Below are 22488 nucleotides of genomic sequence, written 5' to 3'. Positions count from 1 at the left end.
CGGTAGGAAGCCAGCGACTAACCGCTTGAGCTATGGCGCGACCTACATGCCATTGGTTGGTCCGACTTCGCGAGAGGATCGTCCGACTCTTCCCTCTGAATCTGCACTCACAGAAGAACTCACTGTCGCTAAATTGCGGTGTAACAGCTAGAGACTAATGGCAGTGGGTCGGGATAGTATCCAGTTAATGTCCATGATATAAAGGTTGTCAGTCTTTGGTTTCCAGCACTTTAACGTAAAGACGGACGGATGATAGTGAATATTAAATTCTGAAGGAAGGAGGTGATCTTGAATTGGTTTCATGTTACTTTTATCATAAATTGGGCTGGTTTCAGAGTCCAAAATTGACCGGTGGGATCCAAAACTTAAGTCAGTGATGATTTTGAGATCTGATTTTATTGCTATAATCACTTCGAACAGTGTTGTTGTCTGGGATGTGACGCCGTATAGTTAAATTATCTTTAACGACGATTCAGAAGAATGCACTGATATCCTCTATATTATAGAAAATATGCTTGATGATGGAGGCACTTTGTTCCTCCGAAACATACCAGAGTACACGATGTCACAGCGAATGAGTGTAACGCTTATGGTCATTCTATGCTATAGGAAATAGAAATACAGTGGTTTTGTATGGATGTGAAACTTGGTCTCTGACATTACGGGAAATCTTACTGGAGGTATTTGAGAACAAATTGCTGGGGAGATTGTTTTGACTGAAGGGGGATGAAGTGGTAGGGGGTTGGAGAAAAGAACGATCAGGTCGAGGATGAGATGGTCAGGGCATGGAAGAAAAGTAATGCATGTGTAATTTTTATGGGAGAGCTAGACGGAAAGGAAGATTTATATGTAGGTCATATAATATTACTAAAACGGATCTTAGTGAAATAGGATGGGACAGTATGGACTTGATTTATCTGGCTCAGGATAGGGATCAGCGGCGTACTCTTGTGAGCACGGTAATGAACCTTGAGGTTCCATAAATTGTTGGGAAATTCTTGAATAGCTGCACAACTGGCTGCTTCTCAAGAAGGGCTCAACTCCATGAAGTTAATTAGGAATTAGAAATGGACGGAAATTCTCGGTCACGATAGCTGGCCGCTGGGATGAGAATCAAACCCGAAGCTTCCAGAATACGAAGCAGGTTTACCAAGCACTATACCGATACCGTCAGCTGCGTTTAACTTTCGAGTTATGTCTCCACATTATATGTAGAAATTTGTAATGATAATTAGATATGAACCCCGAACAAGAAAACCTTTTCATTTGCTCGCTGACTTCACAGGAAGTAATAATGTTGGAAATTCATTACATATGCATTATTGTGTTGGGTGGCAGGAAATGTTCACAGTTCCCCACATTGTACATCGTTTCCTGTGGGAATTTATCTACATTTTTTCAAGTACGCTCTTTCCTTATAATAGAAAGAGGATAGATCTAAAACCCAAACTTGTTGAAACCTGGAATATTTTTGAGCTTTGTGATAAAGAGTGGAATTTATTCTTTTAGGGGAATGGAACCCAATTCGTCCAGCTGGCATCAGTTCGAAGTTTTGAAGTCTGAAAAATGTCTTTCTTCTTTCTTTGTACTCACATTCGTAGGATTATAGACACTCAGTCCGTTTTCTCCAATTTTCTAATATCTCAAGTTCTTTGTAACAGTCTTACTTAAATGGCGGTCGGTGTGTGCTGATTGAGAGATGAAAATCAAGTAATTCGGTTCGGCATTGCAATTAACACATTACAGACAACGCGCTAATCTCTGACTATAAACGTAGGAGTAAACTAATTGTCAATAGATTTTCCGTCAAGTGCAACAATGTATATCACAAGCAGCGGCTGTCACTGGATACAGAGAAGAGCGGCCATTTACAATACAGCATATGAGAGGGATTTCTGTACATGTGCGTTTGAAAATATTCACGTTCCTGCTTTGCATATGAGAAATAATCCATCGATGACGTGAATCTCTTGGGGCATTGACTTGCTTAGAACATTTATATGTGTATGTAACGCTACACAGTTTTGTGATTCTTCTCCTGCCATTGACAGGAGGTCCACGTGACACTGTTACTCTTGATACCCCTGAATAAACTTTTCATGTTGTAATTTTAGGTTCATACGTTGGCGACTACGAAGCATATTTTGGCATGTGACGTCACCGACTTTTCTAAAGAATATACTGCCATATTTTCAGTGTTGAATTTCGAGAAGAACAATCAAGGAAGTATCTCGCTTATTCTCTGACCACACAACACGTTCTTTCGAGAAGTCTGTTAACTTATATCAGGCTGCACTGTGTTAAATTCCTAAAAAAGTATTAGTTTTATGTATGTTGTTTCTGCGATATTTGAAGTTCTCATGGCGGTGAGAGTGGTATGTCTATTAGACTTAACGGTGTCACATCCCAGAAGACAATAATCTACGTGTTATTTATGATAATCTTAAAATTATTACATTGAATTTCAAGGCTGGGGCAGGAAACAAGAGTTAGCACTTTCAGGGCCGATGGGTCAGTAACCAATAAGAGCTAATTATGTACTGCACTTACCCCACAGATCAGACATCTGGCCCGCCTCACCTCCATATTCCAGGGGTAGGATTTTTGTGGTAACATGTTGATGCAGTGACTCGGATCCTTTCCTGTGTATGTGAATCTGGAACAAGGAGTGAATTGTGATTGAGCACTGGTCCTCTGACTCAGCCTCCAGATTTACGTATGTTGCCTGGTGTTGGTGTTAAAGAGCATTAGATTGATACTGCAGTTCTTAAGCAACTGGCTAACTCCATGTAGCAGATCTCTGCTTGAGAAGATAACAGTTGCTCAGATAGTCAATTAAAACCATTTTGTTGAACAAGACACTTTCACCCTGTTTACATGAAAATTCCACTGGTCTCTATTCTTGATAATTTAGTCCACAGCCCCATATCCCCCTTCTTTAAGATGAATCTTAATATTATCCTCACTTGTGCATCTGGATCTTCAAAATGGCCTTTTTCTGAAGATTCCCGAACAGAAACATCTGCATTTCCCTCCCATGTGTGCTACACGTCTCGCTTTTATATGCTCCTGTATTTGATCATACTAAAAATATTTTAGCCGGTCACGGCAGCCGAGCGGTCTAAGGCATGAACTGTCTTCGCTCGCTTGGAAACCGGGATCGTGGGTTCGGATCTGTTTCCTGTGAGGTACGAATTGAATTCTTATATATTATTCTTATACACTGCCGGTCACGGTAGCAGAGCGGTCTAAGGCATGTACTGTCTTCGCTCGCTTGGAAACCGGGATTGTGGGTTCGGATCCCACTCAGGGCATGGATGTTTAGTTTGTGTGTGTGCTTTTTTCTGTGTCTGTGTACAGGTAGAGGCCTTGCGACGAGCTGATCACCCGCCCAAGGAGTCCTACCGCATGTCTAAGATCTAGAAAAACAGAAGTGAACGGAGAAGTTCATGGAGGTAGGCCTAGACCCACCGGGGCTGTAGTGCCAAGGAAAATAAATATTAAGCGGAGTACAATCTGTGAAGCTCCTAATTATGCATTTTCCTCTAGATTCTATTTACTGCCGCATTATTCTATTCAAACATCCCCCTCAGCTCGTTGTTTTCATCGTCTCTCTGTCTTCTTCCATTCATATGAAATTTTGGGGCTTTTCAACATTCAACTTTCCACTTAAACCCCCAGCATCATCATACGTACAATCCCGAGGCTGCCATAAATGATAAACCTAGCACCGTTGTGTTTCTATACTTTGTCCATCGTGTCATGTTCCAAAGTAACATAATATTTTGGAAACGGGAACTCCTTCCGTCTTCAGTTGAAATAGCGGGGAGGCAAGCGCTCTGTTGCGTCCGTTATAAAAAGAATATTTCATTCCTCCTCCTAACGGACCCAGTTGTGTGGAAGCCTTTTCACTCTTTCATGTGAGGACGGAAACAGATCGAGCTTCGTAAACGTCGTGTGATTTCAGAATACGAGATAATGGACGATTTCCTGGAACACAATAATGACGAGTGTAATACAAACTGTCAGAAGCATTTAGAACTGATATGAATGTTAATATGTGGAAATAATATGCAGGTATCCATATAATTCGAAATACTTTGAAAATGTACGTAGTGGAAAGTTTTTAATTATCTCACATTTTTAAAACTAACTGATGGAGCTTATAGGAATGGAGTTTTTATAATAATATTGATGTATTCCGGGTAAAAATTCATTTGCCATGGCATTAGTACAGCCCAGTACTTGTTCTGGCGATGCCTTATACATATGTTGACTTCGTACGGATTAGTGTAATATTCCGTCCGTTTAGAAATAAGATTGGGTTCTATATAAATTTTCCAGTCGCGTTGATGCGGTAGTAACAGATGTGTTAATTGCAGTGGTAATTTGTTAACTGATGAAATGTAATTTATTTCAATTCATTTTTAATTTTTCGAAAGTGATTATGGTTTATATATAACTTAGGACAAGGCCCAATACAGGAGAACCAAGCGGCCGTCTCGTGTGTCATATTTTATAATTGTAAAGCTATCCCTCTGCCGGTCACGGTAGCCGAGTGGTCTAAGGTATGTTCTGTCTTCGTTCGCTTGGAAACCGGGATCGTGGGTTCGAATCCCACTCAGGGCATGGATGTTTAGTTTGTGTATGTGCGTTTTTCTGTGTTTGTGTACAGGTAGAGGCCTTGGGACGAGCTGATCACCCGCCCAAGGAGTCCTACCGAATGTGTAAGATCTAGAAAAATCGAAGTGAACGGAGAAGTTCATGGAGGTAGGCCTAAGCCCACTGGGGCTGTAGTGCTAAGGGGGGGGGGAAGCTATCCCTGTAACAGGCCTTGGAGGCACATAGGTTTGTGAGATGTTAAGGCTCCCACATTTTCTAGACTATCGGCTCACAGATGGCGGTGAGGTTGTCAGCCTTATGCGCCGGGCGCCCTTTAACCCCAGTAAGATTCCTGGTACTCATTTCTGTTAGAGGCTGAGTCGACCCCAGGGCCATAGCGCATCTGGAAGGATTAGGTAGATTGAAAAGCCCACCTCATCGGGATTCTATTCCGCGACCTTCCGGCTTGTAGCATAGCGCCTCAACCAACTACGCTGTCCCTTGCCCCCCCCCCATTTTAAAATGGATTTCTTGTTTTTGTTGAATACAAGTTAACTCTTCTGTTCACTTGTTCACACTGCCATCATTAATTGACAATAATGTAAACAGGTTGTGTAACAATGTAAATACCACTGTTTTAAGAATTACAATATTGTCACGTGTATCCGGGGTAACGTGTGGAATTATTTTACCTCACTGTTACAATTACACTCGATTATAACAGTTCGGAAACGACCCTTCCGTTGATGTGAGAACAAACGCTTAGCTAGCCGTTGCTCAACAACCGACTGTTCGAGCTGGTCGTCTCTGATACGTGTATCAACAAGTCGTTACCTATGCAACTGATTCACATGTAACAGTATTAATTACTGTATTTGTCACTGTGACTGGGGAATTTCGTGTAATTAATTCTAACGATATTTTTGTGAATGTTAATCTCTTTCAACCGAAGAAGAGGAGGAATTTCTCATCTCTTTCGAAGGCATTTTGGCTTTCATGGACGTGGTTCTAAGCCAAGAGAACGTAGAACGGATCATTGTAACCAGGATTAGGCAACGTAATCTCTGTTTTAATGTTCTCTGTGAATGCATATCCATAAATTCTCAATAAAAATTATTTGATTAGCAGTGATCATAACGTTTGTATGTCGATCAGAGAAGGCTTATTAATATAAAAATGACGTGTTTTGATATTAGTTTGTGTTACTTACCCTGGCCGCCATTTTCGGTTTCAACAATGATTTCACCATATTTATTGTTGCGTCTAAATAAGCTCCCGCATTTATGATATGGATCGCTTTGACTCGTGAATTGAATCCTCTCTGAAAATGCAATACAATATTTTATATTTAAAGTTACTTAGTCTCAGTTAGTTGCAGGTTCCTTAAATAAATTATGCATACATATGTAAAATAACTACGAGTGAATAACCAACAAACTAACTAATTAACTAACTGATGAGTTTGGTCATTGAGAAAACAGCAGTCGCTGAGTTATTCAAGAATTTCCCAAAATTTTATGGAAATTGAAAGTTCATTACCGTGTTCACAAGAATCTTAGACTGATCTTTATCTTGTGCCAGATTAATCCAGTCTATATCACCACACCCTGTTTCTATAATATTCATTTTAATATTATCCCACAACCTATGTCTAGGTCTTCCTACTGGTCTCTTTTCTTCTGCCTTTTCCACCAAAATCCTGTATGTATTGCGCTACGCTTCTCCTCATACGTGCTACATGCCCTACCCGTCTGATCCTTCTTGAATTTATCACTCGAATTTTATTTGGCAAAAAATGCATGCTGTAAACCTCCTCATGTTTCCTATTGTTTTATAACTATTGGGTCCAGATATTCTACTTAGCACCCCGTTCTCGAACATCAAAGTAAATCAGTAAAATTATATTTAAGCTCCTGTTTCATTAGTATATTCTACACAAAGTATGCTTCCGTCCACAGTGTAACTTATTTATTTCTTCCTCCTTTTCAAGCATTTCACAAAATGTTTCGGCCGTATCATCAGATCTTCTTTTGCCAAAAAATGTTTCACTTTGTTGTATGTCCATAATATTGTATTTAAGCATCCCGCTGCATTGACATACTTACTTACACGTACATACTTACTCATGGAGCTGAGCCCTTCTGGAGGAGCCGCCAATTCTGCAACTACTCAAGAATTTCCCAGAATTTTATGGAATCCGAAGGTTCATTACCGTGATCAAAAGAGCCCTCCACTGGTCCCTCTCCTGAACCAGATCAGTCCAATCAATACCATCCCATCCTATCTCTTTAAGATTCATTTTAGTATTGTCCACCCACCTACGCCTTAGTCTTCCCAGTGGTCTCTTCTGGCTTTCCCACCAATATCCTATACGCATTCATCGTCTCCCCCATTCGTGCTACATGCCCTGCCTACCTCATCCTCCTTGATTTGATCATTCTAATTATACTTGAAGAAGAGTACAAGTTATGAAGCTCCTCATTATGTAGTTTTCTCCAACCTCCTGTCACTTCATCTCTCTTCGGTCCAAATATTCTCTTAAGATCCCTGTTCTCAAGCACTCTCAGTCTATGTTCCTCCCTTAATGTCAGAGACCAAGTTTCACACCCATACAGAACCACAGCCAAAATTATAGTTTTGTATGTTCTAATTTTTGTGTTTTTGGGCAGCAGACGAGAAGACAAAAGGTTCTGGACTGAATGGTAGCAAGCATTACCCGAGTTCAGTCTCCCCTCAAGCTGCATTGATATATTCTTTACAAATTATACTTCCGTCCGCAGTGTGACTTACTTATTTATCCCTCTCCTTTTCACTTATACCGCACAGTGAAATATTTTTTGGCAAAAGAACGCTTATCGATGGCCGAAACATGTTGTGAAATAAGTGAAAAGGCAAAGGAGGAAATACATAATTTGCATTATGGACGAAAATATTATAGTTTGTGAAGTAAATCAATAAATGACTGCATCAATAACAAACAAAAAACAAACAAATTCCGTAGTCTGTAGTCCGCAAGCGAACTATACCGACCGAGGGACCGCCGCTTGTCGGCGAAGTTAGTGCCAACACTTGCAGATAGAAGGTGTCACGTGGTCAGTGCAACGAATCCCTACGGCCGTTAATTTCGGTTTTCTAGACCGGAGCCGCTGTTTCGTTGAAATAGCTCCTAAATTATCATCCCGAGGCTGGAGTTGACCTCGTTCCAGACCCATTATTTCTCATAAAAAATCTGGTAGCGCCGGAAATCGAACCCGGGGCCTCTGGCTCTGTAGCCAGGATTTATTATTTCCCATTGGCGTTTGTTATTTATACTGAGAGTCCTGTCTAGGCAAATTGCTGTTTAGCAGCGTCTATATACTCACAAGGCCACAGACTTCGATCTTCTTCCAAATGGGAATTGTGTACTTTGCAGCATGCCCTAGTGTGAAATTGTTCACATCGAAGATGAAGATGTCAGCCATGTAGTAGTCATCCCTCATCATTAAGTCGAAACTCATGAACAGGAGCCTGACGGCGTCGATAACCGAGTATTTGTCTGGGTCAGGATCCAGTATGGCAGATATTGTGACACGGTCGAATTCTTCAGTCAGCTGGGGCAGTGGTAAGAAGATCCTATCAAGAGATATTTATTCTTTACGAACCAACCCTTTAAAACCCAGGGGTTCTACATGTACCGAATATATTAATATTCATATTCTGCTTACAGAGTGTGTTTGTGTGTTTCCTATGGTTCTCACAATACACAGCGACTGTTTTTTTAACAGAATTAAGAGGCTGATCTTTGTAGCAGAGACATATGTGTTTCCTATGAGGTACGAATTAAAATTGTTTATATTTTAAGGAGAAATTCAATATTTGAAGTGATAATTAGGATTCTTATGTCTACGATTATGGCCCTCTGAGCTGTGATACCTTGTGTTCTTGTAGGCATATACCAAAAAATAAGAAAGTCTTCTTCCTTTAATGTGCCAAAGTTGCACGTCAGTAACATTAAAAACAAATAAGATGACATATATCTGGCTCTGTCTCAAATTTTAAATTGATGACCAGCAGAATTGTGTTTTTTTTTTGGGTCTGATGGTTTAGCTACTTAACCCAGTAGGAGACCCCAGCGAAAACATATGCGAATAAACACACCTGTGTTGGGACAGGTTTTCTAAGAACTCTTGGGTTTATTCCGAATTGAATTTGTGTTACCTTAATAACGGGCTCTCAAGAAATTCTTCCCCATTCTTCGTATTTACCTGACACTCGTTATTTTTCTGAACCATTCCTGAGTCGGGTCTCTGTTGCTGAATATCTCCGGCAGTGCCGTCCTGAGTGTGTAGTACATTTCCAGAACGTCTTTCGCTCGCTCAACGCTCTTCTTACACCGTAAAAATAATCGCTCCAGTTGTCTTTCATCTGGAAGTTGAAGCGGTTTTCAAGTTGCTTGGTTTACAATATTGAGTGGGATGTTCGAAATCGTAAAATATTATCAAAAGGTTTGTGACGGTGGTACAATAATGCAAATATTATGCTTCTGGACATTGTCTATCTTCCTGCTTTATTTATTTAGGAAACCGTCCTGTTTCTGTTTCAAAACACAACGTTTTAGAGACTGGATTTCGTCTCCATCTACAGGTAAAACCCACTCAGTTGAGCCCAATCGATAGAGCTAGACCCTCTCTCCGTAGTCGGAGGCAGAATCCTATTTCCGAAACGTTGTATTTTTAAGTAGAAACAGAACTGCGTTTTAAACAAAACTAGGACGATGAATAATATCCAGAAACATATAATTTGTATTGTGCTGTAAAATATTCTTTGGTATATTTTGATGTTGGACTGTGCACCAATGTAATCCAAAACGTTGCTATCACAGTGCAGTAAATTAAAACACAAATTTGTATTGCGTTGCAATAAATAATATGGAAGAATCATTTTTCTTCCGTTCTGATGATTTTCTCCAGTATATTTAGTGAAATGCAAGTACAGTTGTTAAAGTACGGCGTGAATCCTTCCTTCCATACCCTGTATTCTCTCTTGTTCGACGCCATATAACATACTCTGTTGATAAAACAGCACTAAATGGAGAAACGATGCGAGAAAACTCTGTCAGTAGGTGAATTTGTAGCAGACTTGAATTGCCGGAGTTTGTTTCCTGCCTGCCAAAGGATTATTGTCTCAACCATTAACACCAGGACGTCACTAACCTCTGCCCAGTGGCCGCGCCATAGCTCAAGCTGTTAGTCGCTGGCTTCCCACCGCGGCGGCCCGGGTTCGATCCCGGGCCTGGTCAAGTGGGATTTGTGTTGGACGAAGTGGCGCTGGGGCGGGTTTTCTCCATCATCATAATCACCAGGAGCAGGCTACAATAGGCCAATCAGTGGCCACCGTGCCGAGTGGACCCAGTTGGACTCTACCTCCCCACTAAGCTAATTAATTAAAAAAAAAAGACTCTGCTAAGCCTCCAAGCCAACGGGGCACCTTTGATTCCTCCTGCTGTGGTACACCGGACAAAGCATATAATCAAGCACTCCCGGATCTAGTGCCTAGGTGAATCACAAGAGAACCTATATATTTAGAAGTTAAAATGAACTAACAGAGGATAGAAGTGCGGTTGAATAGCAGAGATTTCAATGCCCGGATAGGTTTAAAACATAGTTCGGTGACAAAACTTTCGTCATCTCATCTGTGTTCTTGTTCAGTTTTGTTGTTCAGTGACATTAAAGTGCAGGTACTGAAATAAAGTTACTGGACTTATCTGATTGACACTTAGAAAGATTAGGTACGTGTTTCTGTGACACGGAGGCGTTTAATCTGTCGGAACGACCGTTGTATGAGTTTTGACAGTTAACTCCATATATTGCATATTTGTTTGTCCATTCACTATAATGCCATGAATAAAGATTTAACCTTGAAACCACGGGAGGGGGGCACTATGCTACAAGCCGGAAGGTTGCAGGTTCAAGTTCCGATGAGGACATTGAATTTTTTTCAGTTGACCTAATCCTTCCGGCCGCACTATGGCCCTGGGGTCCACTCAGCCTCTAGCAGAAATGAGTATCAGGAATATTTTTGGAATGTTCTTGGGGCTGAAGCGTGACCGGCGCGTAGGGCTGACAACCTTGCCTCCATCTTCAGGATAAGATTACACACTTACTTTTTACCATGGAAATGGACGTAAGATGTTCTTAAGAAGCGCCGGAAAGCTGATACAAGACTAAAATTCGTCACACATCCCAGAAGACACTAAGCTTTGCAGTCTCCTCCATAAAAACCTCAAGTACTAAGCATGTTATTTAGATTAATGTGCGAATGTAAAGTTCTGTGCAGTGAGTTTAATCCTGCCAGAAATCTGAAAAAACCTGCGTTATTTTCCTCTGAGGCTCTTATTTAAACCTCCACTTTTGGGTTCCACGTGGAAAAAGATGAACATCGAAATTTATTTTGAAAAATTCGTAACTGACATGTTTTTGAACCCCAGCGATTAATCGATTTATTTTACGAGGATGTGTTCTTACCATATTGATGTGGTAAGTGGGGCTGTTGCTGCAACCAATCTTTGATTGCATCCACTGCTCTCCTGATCTTCTTCTCATCCAAACCAGCTTTTGCACGGACACCATCAATTATTGCGTTACTTACTGTTTCCATGGTATCTAAACAACCAGTCCGGTTTATGAATAAAATCAGAAAATTGAGCTAGAAATTTGTTTATTTCTAACGAAAATCGTAATTTCTTTGAGATATAGCCTGTTTTAATAAATATTTATATATTCAATCTTTTTACCAAAAGACAGGATAATCAGCTTCATTAATTAACCCTCCATATTTTGGTTTTGTAGCATTCCTTTACAAGGACTTGCTCTTCTAGTATGTTATTTTAATTTTTAACAAGATTGTTAAATAAATCTTCTGTTAATTTTTCTCGTCAGTCAAACAAATTTACTTCTTTTTAACATATAAATTTTGAGTTACCATAAGTTTATACTAAGAGAAAAAGCATATTTTGATTAATGTTCAGCTTCGAAAAACCTAATATAAGGGACAGTAAATAAATAGGTCACAAATTGATATAAAACGTAAAACTTGTGTTATTCGAACCTGTAGAAAACATTTATTTCTCGACATATCCTCCACTAACACTGATGCACTTGCCCCATTGCATTATCAGTGTGTCGAAACCCGCAGAATAGAAGTTGTTTGACTGCTGTTTCAGCCACTTCCTCACCTCCGTTTCAACCTTTTCATTAGCAGCGAAATTTTGTCACGTTTCTCGACCAGTTATAAAACTTTTTACGCAACAAACACTTCCCACCGTAAACAGGGAGCATTTATTTATTAATATCTTTCGCATTGAGTCATTTTGCCCACAGAACACACACACAACAGAACACCGCTCTTGAGCAGTACACTCCTCACGCATGGTAGCCATTTTGACTACTGAAACCAGCCTCTGAATACGGACATGCGCGTCTGCTACCTAGACTGTCATGAAGCTGGACTGTGCTGCTATCTAATGACACACATTCAAAATCTTTTACATCAATTACAGCTGTTTTACTTCCACTTGTGACCTATTTGCTGACTCTCCCTCGTATGAACATACGCTGAAAAGAAAACTAAGGGCATGCAATGAATAACTAAATTTGAACATATACAAATTAAAAAAATATGTAGATATATACTGAAGAACAGAATCTGGACATACACGGAAAATCTAGTTCTCTACATACTCCGAATATCAGAAAATTCTTCGCACTTCTAACGACAGACTTTTTTCCACGATATAAGAATCGCCTTGTTACCGAAAGACTGGCTGGTGGAAGATGAATCTTTTTCTTATAAGATTTCATTTCCTCCATAAGTGGCTCTATAATGGAAGGGGCGGAAGAACGGAAGGAGTAATCATATTTGGAGGATTGTAATGATATGTAAGTCCTTAAGAAAGCAAATTATGTCTCTAGAGTGAAGCAATTTCAAATAAATTTACGTGAATACAAATTGCAATGGAATAGGTAACAACAGACTCTGGAGCATCATTGTATGCAAAGTTTGATTGCCTCATATTCGTTGTAGCACGCGAAGGTTCCGCGTAGTGGCCTAGCCGAACGACTAGTTGATGACGTATATAATAAAATGTACCGGAAATGACAAACACGAGTATAGGCAGGTTATCTGACAGTGCTCAAAACGAAATCTTGCGTTTTTGCTAAGTAATATACTCGTATATCCCAAACTTGGGCTTCTCCAGGAAATTAATAGTCATATCATGACCCTAAATGTGACACAGTGTAGTCTGGCAGATTAATTTTCTTATTTATTTTTGATGAGGAGCTTCATAACTTGTACTCTTCTCCAAGTATAATTAGAATGCTATCAAGTCAAGGAGGATGAGGTGGGTAGGGCATGTAGCATGAATGGTGGAGAAGAAGAATGCATATAGGGTATTGGTAGGAAAGCCAGAAGGAAAGATACTACTAGGAAGACGAAGACGTAGGTTGGTGAATAATATTAAAATGGATCTTAGAGAGATAGAATGAGGTGGTATAGACTTGATCGATCTGGCTGAAGATAGAGACCAGTGGAGGGCTCTTGTGAACACGGTAATGAACCTTCGGCTTCCATAAAATGCTGGGAAATTCTTGAGTAGCTGCAGATTTTGCTTCTCCTCAAGAAGGGCCAGCTCCATGAGTGAGTGAGTGAATTTGCTATAAATTTGAAACCTGTTGCTTAAGGGAAGAGATACAGGACAATGGCGAACAGGATTCTGGGAAGAAAATTTGGAAAAGGAAATTACATAATGAGCAGGTTCATAATTTGTACTGCTAGAAAATAATTTTGGACAATTTGAAATCAAGTGGGATGAAATGGGTGACGCGTGGTACATATTAAAAATTCGTGCTGAGCTTTTTCGGAAAATCTGTGCATCAGAGAATCTTAGGCATAAATGTGGTACTAATATCAAAGACATTATGTGGAAGGATGTGGGATGGACTACTTTTTTTCGGGAAAGAGACCAGTGGCGGGCTTTTGTGAACACAGTAATGAAACTTAGGATCCAATAAAAGTAGGGCTTTTGTAGACAAATTGTTTAATTCCAAAATAACTCCATACGGTGAGCTGTATTATTTCTCTGGCCCCTTATTCTCTTGTGACTTTATATGATCGTGTTGCATGACCATGTCCCGATGGCTAATAGCCCTCACTTTCCACTCATCTGTAACACAAGAACGCTGCTTGATTGATGCATAGGCTATATGATACGTGTTCTGGGGTATAACGCCGTGAAGTCCTTCGAAAGTCAACTGACGTTTCTGAGGAACATGTCTCCTCCAGTTTTAGGGTTGAACAATAAAGCAGACAACAAATCAATAGGAAGCAGATAGCAAGTTATTTCAAGATGGTTTCTTCCTTGGTTTGTTCTTCAACCTTGAAGATGGAGGCGACATGTTCTCTTCCAAAAGGTTGAATTTCAACGGACAGCACTTCGTTATTGACAGATATCCATACACTCGACACTGTGAAGTAAAAAAAAGTAAAGGTATCCCTGTAACAGGCCGTGAAGGTCCATAGGGTTGTGAGACGTTGAGGGTCCCACATTATCTAGACAATCGGCTCACAGATGGCGGTAAGGTAATCAGCCTTACGCGCCGGCCGCGCTTTGCTCCTCAGGAAAATTATTTAATTAATTCCTGGTACTCATTTCTGTTAGAGGCTGAGTCGACCGCAGGGCCATAGTGCGGCCGGAAGCATTAGGTCAATCGAAAAAGAATCCAATGGCCTCATCGGAATTTGGTCCCGCGACCTTCCGACTGTGTAATAGATATTTAACAAATTAAAGTGAATTGAAAATTCTCTATATGATAAATTAATCATCACGACATGAAGACATGGAGGTGTACTTCCCTGTAATATTGTATTGTATTGTGTTGCCTTGATGTTTCACCTTACATATTTCCCTTTTAAATGCAACAAGTATAAAAGCAGAGTGACGTACACTCGCATAGAGCAGCTGCTTTGGAACATACGTAATAATGGGGCACATAAAGATGACAGATATGAACACAACACCGATATTCGGAGGGCTAAACAAAAGAACACAAAAAACATGGACGCCGCAAGAAGGTGTCGCAGGAAAATATAAAGAGTGGTGTAAGATTTGAGGTTTTCACGGCGGTGACTATGAATAAAGTGATGTTAACTGACGTTTCGGAGGAACGTATCGTTTCCATCTTCAGAATGTATTTTGACGTCGTTTAACACAATATCTACACGGCGTCACATCCCAGATGACTTCTTTCTTGATAAAGAGTGACGTTCTCAAGCAAATGTATTTTAATGAATGAACGGGGAAAACGGAATAATATTGTAATATTTTAACTCAAGAACTAATGCAGTGTAGCAATTTCGACACATGAATAATTGTTTGGTGATGGCGAAGTCAGGCCGAAACATGTAGCAGTTTAATTGTAATTTTAATATTATTTTAATTAAGGAGAAATTTTAAGGAAAGTTACATTAAAGACGAAAGTGAATAAATTGATTCTTCGGTTCTAAATGAAGGCGAGTGGTCAGTTTCACGCCCCGGACATTTGAATTCCAGGGAACGAATCCCGGTACGAATAGCAGAGGAGCGTGCAGTTGAAAATGCCTCCGTATATAAATAAAGAATAAAAGGAAAATATAAAACCTGAAAAATGCGTCTTTAAATGAATATTCTAGTTCCATGAACACCTATTTTTATATTTTAAAAATATAAAGCAATGTAACGTCCTCGCCGCCCCCGTTGCAGTGAATTCGCAGGAACGCCTGTGGAGGCGCCACTTGATGGCTTGCACATATTCTTACCATAGAGTCTGATAATAGATGGAGAGACGCGTAATATTATAAATTAATTAACGCTTACAGGTGACAAGAGGTAAAAAGAAAACTGTTAAAGTGATAAAGGAAATGAAGGCCGGAGGTGAAGGGCGAAGAAAGGAATTCAGTTTTGGTACCCTGAATTTCGGTGGGATTTCCCCTACTTCACTGTTAAAACATTACCTGCAGATTTGTTTACTTACTTAGTCATAGTCGACTTATTGATTCTTGAAATCACAGTGATTATTATATGCACTACATGCTTGATCATTATCAAGCTTTGAACGTTGCTTATATAGCGAATTTAGTGTTTACTGTAACTCCAGAATAATAGCATTAATCGACTGGTTTTATAGTGGAAAGGTAATGTGTTTTCTATCACGTAGAAACAATTTATAAATATTTATATGAATTTCAGGCTTCAGAGAGTTTAAGTTTTAACTTTTCTCACACACTAACTCCTCACAACCAATATATGCACGGCAAAAAAGTAAAATTAGTACTTACTCCACATAGGAAGGATGGAACCTGCTTCTCCGCCATATTCAGATGGCAGCACTTTCGCAGGCACGTGATCATGAAGGTTACCTAGTCCACCCCTGTGCACATGGATCTGAAAAAAAATCGATCTCTGGGGCACACAATGCATTTTATTCAGTGGGAACCTGATACTTCTTGCCAAGGGGTGAAGCATCCGGGGGCTCAAGACGAAAACTCATCACCATATAGTACCGTGATCAAGAAGGGTGGAGCAGTACCTCCAGTCCTCCTGCTCTTCATGGCATCACAGTAAATTAATTTAGCACAGGAACTAATTTCTTGGATAGCTGATAGTCACATAGCTGCCCAAGATATATCATACCGTTTATCTAGAAAATCGGGATTAACCGCCGTGGGGATCCGTTGCGCTGACCACATGATACCCTCTATCCGCAAAAGTTGGCACTAACTTCGCCGACAGGCCGCGCCACAGCTAAAGCGGTTAGTCGCTGGCTTCTCACCGCAGGGGCCCGGGTTCCATCCCGGGTCTGGTCAAGTTGGATTTGTTATGGACAAAGTGGCGTTGGGGCGGGTTTTCTCCGAGTACTTCGGTTCCCCTGCCAATCTTCATTCCACCAAATGCTCTATCATCATAATCATCCGGGGCAGGCTACAATAGGCTAATCATTGGCCGCCGTGCCGAGTGGACCCAGTTGGACTCCATCCCCCACTAAGCATACTTCGCCGACAAGCGGCGGTCGCTCGGTCGGTGTATTTCGCTTGCGGACCACAGGTCACGGAGTTTATTTCCTTATAGAACATAGAAATTCATTACAGGAGCCCATCATCGAAATTAGCTCTCGAATATATAGTACTTGAGCTTCGCATTCCAGGTCAAAACTTCAAACGTCGAATCGGAAACCTGGTTATCCTGATCGAGGTCTTTAGTTAAGAGTTTCTGAGTCTCTCCAAGCATAAACAGGAACAGTAACTGAATCTAGCCATTGTCGTCTCCTTCCACAGTACTTCCAATTCACTATTCAGTAATCATTGTGTCATTCGAAGCTGAGTATAGGATTTGAGGTTCTTACAGCGGTGATTATGATGAGTTCTGTCTTCCGGGATATAGTGCCGTGTAGGATTTGAGGTTCTCACAGCGGTGATTATGAAGGGTTCTGTCTTGTGGGATATGACGTCATGTAATCGGTTGGAAGTCTACAGAAAGTTGACTTTCAACGGACTACATGTGGGTATATCCCAGAAGACAGAACTCTTTACAAGAATCCTTTTTCTCCCAAATGGTGTGTCAGAGAAAACTGGTAAATACAATGAATGGTGCTTCTAAAAAGTAACTACTTCTGTTTCTACCCCAGTAAAGAGAATGAAACCCGCCGTCCCCCAGGGAAAGCACAGGTACTACAAACTTTATGAGAAATCTCTTATGTTTTTAAGATTTCTTTTGCAAACAACTCAAGTTGACTTGATACTGTTGTATTGTGGGTTTGTTGCTGTGTGCTGTGAAACCAAAACCCACTTCATGTTTTAGCTGAAGTATAATAACTTGACATGCGTGTTATTTAGAACCAGTTTAAAAAGTAGTTAAGTGATGTAAACACAAAAATGCTCGTTTCAAGAAAAAAATGCGGGGACAATTGCTAATGTCGTACGTGCATTATTCGAGGCCAAATCAGTTTCTTTGTCCATTATGCTATGTGATTCTTGTTACACACGAAGAGACCTCAGCGCTCAAGGAAATCCATGTAAGCAATATCAGTGATGCTTAGGACAAAACTTTCACTAAGGGAAACCCCACGTTTGCGCCTGTGTTAGTTCACATGTAAATTCAATACAGACAGCTACTTGCACTTTCACGCCTGTGGAAGCCCCAACGATCAAGTGTAACGCCCTTGCTAGGATACGGGAAACAAAGGCTATTTACAGTCCGACCACGATTCGCCATTCCCTTGTATCATGACTCACCTCTGGCCCGCATGAAGCAGCACTGGTCGACAATCACGTGTTCTGCTGACGCATCGCCAGCCAGGCATATTCTGTTTCGTGATTTATGTTTCACATCTACAGTATTCCTGACTGTATATTCACTTTTCGGCTATTGGAGTTAAAATGGAAGTCTGACAGCAGTTTTATATTATTATATCTGAATTTAGGTCGTTACGTCACACGTAGGCCGGGATAGGAAGAATTAAGTCTCGGTTCCACTGTAATGAAGATTGTTATGCATGGTCGCGTTAGTATCCGAACTATACGTCATCCCACCATGTTTTTTTTCTAAACTGTGCTTCATAGAACAAACGTTAAAATACAAAGAAAATTATGTTCTTATTGGAGAGACAACGCCGAAAAAAAAAATTTTAATTTTGCTGTTAGATGGAAGGGTTCGAGTCCAGGCCAACTTGGCTCATCGTTTTTTCCTCAGCTAGAAACGAAATGGGCTTGTGACTGCAGTGAGTACATGACCACAACAACGAAAGTGTTCTGAAGGTCACAAAATTGATGCGAGTCCAAGAAGCTAGAGCCATTCAATGTAAGTAAGCACCGCGACCAACAAAAATATTACCTCAAATTGCAGATCAGATCATTCTGCACTAGCGAGTTAGTCTGTATCCTTCTGTCTGGACGTCACACCTTTATCTGAGAAGCAACTGTATTACTGCTGCTGCTGCTATTCCAAATGCTAATGCTACTGAAGCTGATGCCACTAGTTCTGGTGCTAGTGCCATTGATACTGCTGCTAGTTCTTCTTTTAGTTGTAGTGCTAACTCTACCGATAATGCTGCTAATTCTTGTGCTAGTGCTACTTTTACCGCTGCTAGTTCTCGTTCTAGTGTTAGTGCCACTGGTACAGCTGTTACTTCTTGTTCCAGTCCTGATGCTAGCGCTTCTGATACCGTTGCTAGTTCTTGTTCCAATTTTAGTGCTAGTGCTTCTGATACTGTTGCTGGTTTCTGTTCTAGTGTTGGTGCTACTGATACCGCTGCTAGTTTTGGTTCTAGTGTTAGTGCTACTGATACTGCTGCTAGTTCTCGTTCCAGTCCTAGTGCTAGCGCTTCTGATACTGTTGCTAGTTCTTGTTCCAATTTTAGTGCTAGTGCTTCTGATACTGTTGCTGGTTTCTGTTCTAGTGTTGGTGCTACTGATACCGCTGCTAGTTTTGGTTCTAGTGTTAGTGCTACTGATACTGCTGCTAGTTCTCGTTCCAGTCCTAGTGCTAGCGCTTCTGATACCGTTGCTAGTTCTTGTTCCAATTTTAGTGCTAGTGCTTCTGATACTGTTGCTGGTTTCTGTTCTAGTGTTGGTGCTACTGATACCGCTGCTAGTTTTGGTTCTAGTGTTAGTGCTACTGATACTGCTGCTAGTTCTTGTTCCAGTCCTAGTGCTAGCGCTTCTGATACTGTTGCTAGTTTTTGTTCTAGCGCTGTTAGTACTCCTACTGGAAATGGTAGTGCTAATGCTTATGCTGCTGCTACTCTTGCTAATCTTAGTGTTAATGCTACGGACACTGGTTGCACTGCTGTTGCTACTACTACAAATGCTACTACTGCAAGCACAAACGCTACTGCACAAACTACCACTATTAAAATACTACAACTACTGCTACTATTATTAATAGTAAAGGCAGATAAGAGGATTCTGTATCATTCGTGGATTGGAGTCCAAGCGACTTCCTTCTCCAGTCAATATCCCCTGTGAGGAAGGGGATGTTAAAGTAACAGCAATAAATACAGTTACAATTGCTAAGCAGATGATGATTTAAAATAGGATATTATGTTGCAGTCCTCGTTGGTGTCTCCACCTTATCGTGATGAGGGGGTTTGAGTATGCCAAGGACCCTGAGAGCTATACCAGCGGTAGCATAGCTACTGGCAGGGCCTCCCTTGCTGGACAGGACAAAGGGTAGGCATCAGACGAAGAGAGACACCAAAAACTGATGCCGGAAGCAGCGTCATCAGCAGCGACTTGAAGCACAGAGCAAATGATGCTCGAGATGGTTCAAGTTCGTATAGCAACAGGCGTGACCATAGTGGTTTGAACGGCTGTTGTACTGCGATGTGAAAAGCAAATGGAAAAACTACCACATTATCACTTTTCCTGGATAGTCTCTTTCCAAAAACAGAAGGTCGAATTAAGTGGAGGAACTGTTTTGGAAGAGACTGTGGACCTGTCATCTGACAGATTACTGATGAATGAATGAGTTATGTTGCAGTATGAAATAAGGCAGTGTGGTCATGAAAATTATTGCCGAACGTCGCATCTGAAACTTCTGGAAAAGTCGATTTTCTCTCGTAAAAAGGAACGCGAATGATAACCATGAAGCAACCTGGAATAGTACATAGGTCATAAACAAATAAATTACCTGTATTTTTTCTATTAAGAAATCCAAAAGAACTATGATATTCTGCATTTAATAGACGATCCATAACTTTTGTCATATATTTTTTTAATAAAAGCCACAGGAACGAAATAGTGTAGCTTTTTATGCAGCTATCTTAGGTAGTGACAAGAAGTTTTCCTCAAAATTCAGAGCAGATTTTTACAACTCCACGGTGTTATAAAATAACGGAACACATAAAGAAAAATGGGTTAAAGCATAAGGGATGCCAGCTTACCTTTTTGAACAGCTTTGGTTTGAAAACTAATCTGACAATGCTGATAACTGCACTGATATAGACAGGAGCATTTATCAGATGAATGGACCTTAGTCGCGTCGGGAAACTGTCCTGAAATGAATAAACAGTACGTCTAAATATATATATATTGTCACGCGTAGGGGTTTCTTTTTTTGCGTAACTTATAAGACGGATTTTGGATTGGATAAATAGACTTATTGCTCCTTTACATTCACAACTTTGGACTACAGGCAATACAGCGTTATCGCTGTACTATACACCTTACAGTTCACCATTACTCACACACACTAGCGTTCTCAACCTTCAGTAGTCGTTTCCTCGCAACGGATTTATAACAATCTCACTGTCACTTCAGATTACACGTGAAGTTTTCTTTTTACAGCCTAATTCCTTTCTTGCCATTATTCGGCAGCTGCCAAATCCGAAGACTCAACTCAATTCTAAGCTCATGTCCCAGCCGGCTGGCGTCCCGAAACTCGCCTGCTGTCGAACACTTCCTTACAACCACGTTGCTCGGACCATGCAGAAAACACAGCTTCAAATGTTAAGAAGGGGTGTTGAGAGGCCCGTTGCCCAGAAATGGACATCCTATTATTTGCGCTCGTATGCTTGCGCTGGAATGTGTTTACCGAGTCATTGCCTAGCAATCAGTCTATGCGCCACAATATAAATTAATCTTATTCATTCATAAGAATAGTGAGTTTAAATTATTTCTGAGGCCGAGAAATTGAGACAAACATTGAAAACATTAATGTTTGTCTTAACTATTGCAGATGTTTTCTACGCGTTCTCCGCAGCATTGAAATTTTCCAATGTGCACACCGGTCCGCGATTTATACACGGTTTTCAACCTTCCGTATGTGTACGATTATATAACAGAATTGTGAAGGCAACGAGAAGTCATAAAAATCATGAAAATGGAACACGTTGACAGCATAGGACAAGGTGAAGCTAAACATAGACAGTACATAAGAGGCTTAAATTTGGCTGCGGTCAAGCTTACGACCGTTCAAGTGACCAAGCTGCCGTTGTAGCATAAGATACGTAAGATAGGCATGATCTGCTTTGCAAAGCCTGGACTGAGAGATGACTTGTACGTGTATATAGAGCACAAGAAAGAATTTTCAGTAACATGCAATATGTGTGATACGTACACTTGGAGATAGGTCAAGCATATTCATAAGAGAGAAAAATCCATCCTCTCGTTAGAGAGGATGCTGACCGTGCCATAACTCAAGCGGTTAGTCGCTGGCTTCCCACCGCGGCGGCCCGGGTTCGATCCCGAGTCTGGTCAAGTGGGATTAGTGGTGGACAAAGTGGCGCTGGGGCAGGTTTTCTCCGAGTACTTCGGTTTCCCTTGCCAATCTTCATTTCACAAATTGATCCACAATCACCCTCACCTATTATCTGGTACAATCGGCCAAAAGCGGCCGCAGTACAAGGGACTTAGTCCCACCCTACCAGCAATATAAAAAAATACATATAATAGAGAGGATGCTATATATGGACTAATACCACAAAGGTTCAGTCGAAAAAAAAATCCATTGTCGTTATCCTCAATAGGCGCCAAGACGAACTGATTGGTGTTAAACCGCCAGTCTTGAAGCAATTCTGACTCTTATTCTGACAGTCAGTCAGTGGAGAATTGTAACTGAGGCTACCCAGAGCAAGGGGAATATCTGTCGTTGAGAGCCGTTACCAGGCAACGATTTGTGAAGACACAGCAGGCTGAAAAGACTTAAGTGTGTGCTCTAGTGAACTGTAAAGTGTGTGAATTAGTGAAACGGTTATAATTACTTGCAGTAACGGATCTGTAAGAGTTCAGTAAATCCAATTACCGATCAAAATCCCATCTATAGTCACTTAGTCACGTGACAATATCATAAATGTACGTACATATTATATATGACTG

At 40.7% G+C, this 22488-nt stretch overlaps 1 protein-coding gene and 1 long non-coding RNA gene across 2 annotated transcripts in view; both read right to left on the bottom strand.

Annotated features, from left to right (window-relative positions):
• The window catches only part of LOC111870393, a 79495-nt gene that overhangs the window by 1308 nt on the left and 55699 nt on the right, over positions 1 to 22488 (bottom strand). Inside the window, exons 15-23 of the mRNA XM_033753831.1 lie at positions 20556 to 20602; positions 18600 to 19375; positions 17908 to 18037; positions 12296 to 12541; positions 11106 to 11243; positions 8847 to 9006; positions 7965 to 8214; positions 5813 to 5923; positions 2551 to 2656 (exon numbers count right to left, since the gene is read on the bottom strand). Of these exons, the coding sequence (XP_033609722.1) occupies positions 2551 to 2656; positions 5813 to 5923; positions 7965 to 8214; positions 8847 to 9006; positions 11106 to 11243; positions 12296 to 12541; positions 17908 to 18037; positions 18600 to 19375; positions 20556 to 20602 (1964 nt within the window). The remainder of the gene's footprint in view (positions 1 to 2550; positions 2657 to 5812; positions 5924 to 7964; positions 8215 to 8846; positions 9007 to 11105; positions 11244 to 12295; positions 12542 to 17907; positions 18038 to 18599; positions 19376 to 20555; positions 20603 to 22488) is intronic.
• LOC117282786 lies at positions 13689 to 18045 on the bottom strand. The gene is made up of 3 exons (XR_004513658.1): positions 17908 to 18045; positions 15955 to 16060; positions 13689 to 13804 (listed from the first exon to the last, which is right to left on the bottom strand). It is a non-coding gene; the product is annotated as an uncharacterized LOC117282786 (long non-coding RNA).

Source organism: Cryptotermes secundus, unplaced genomic scaffold (genome assembly GCF_002891405.2).
Source record: "Cryptotermes secundus unplaced genomic scaffold, Csec_1.0 scaffold1065, whole genome shotgun sequence".
Classification (NCBI taxonomy): domain Eukaryota; kingdom Metazoa; phylum Arthropoda; class Insecta; order Blattodea; family Kalotermitidae; genus Cryptotermes; species Cryptotermes secundus.
This window is presented reverse-complemented; position numbering and strand designations above follow the sequence as displayed.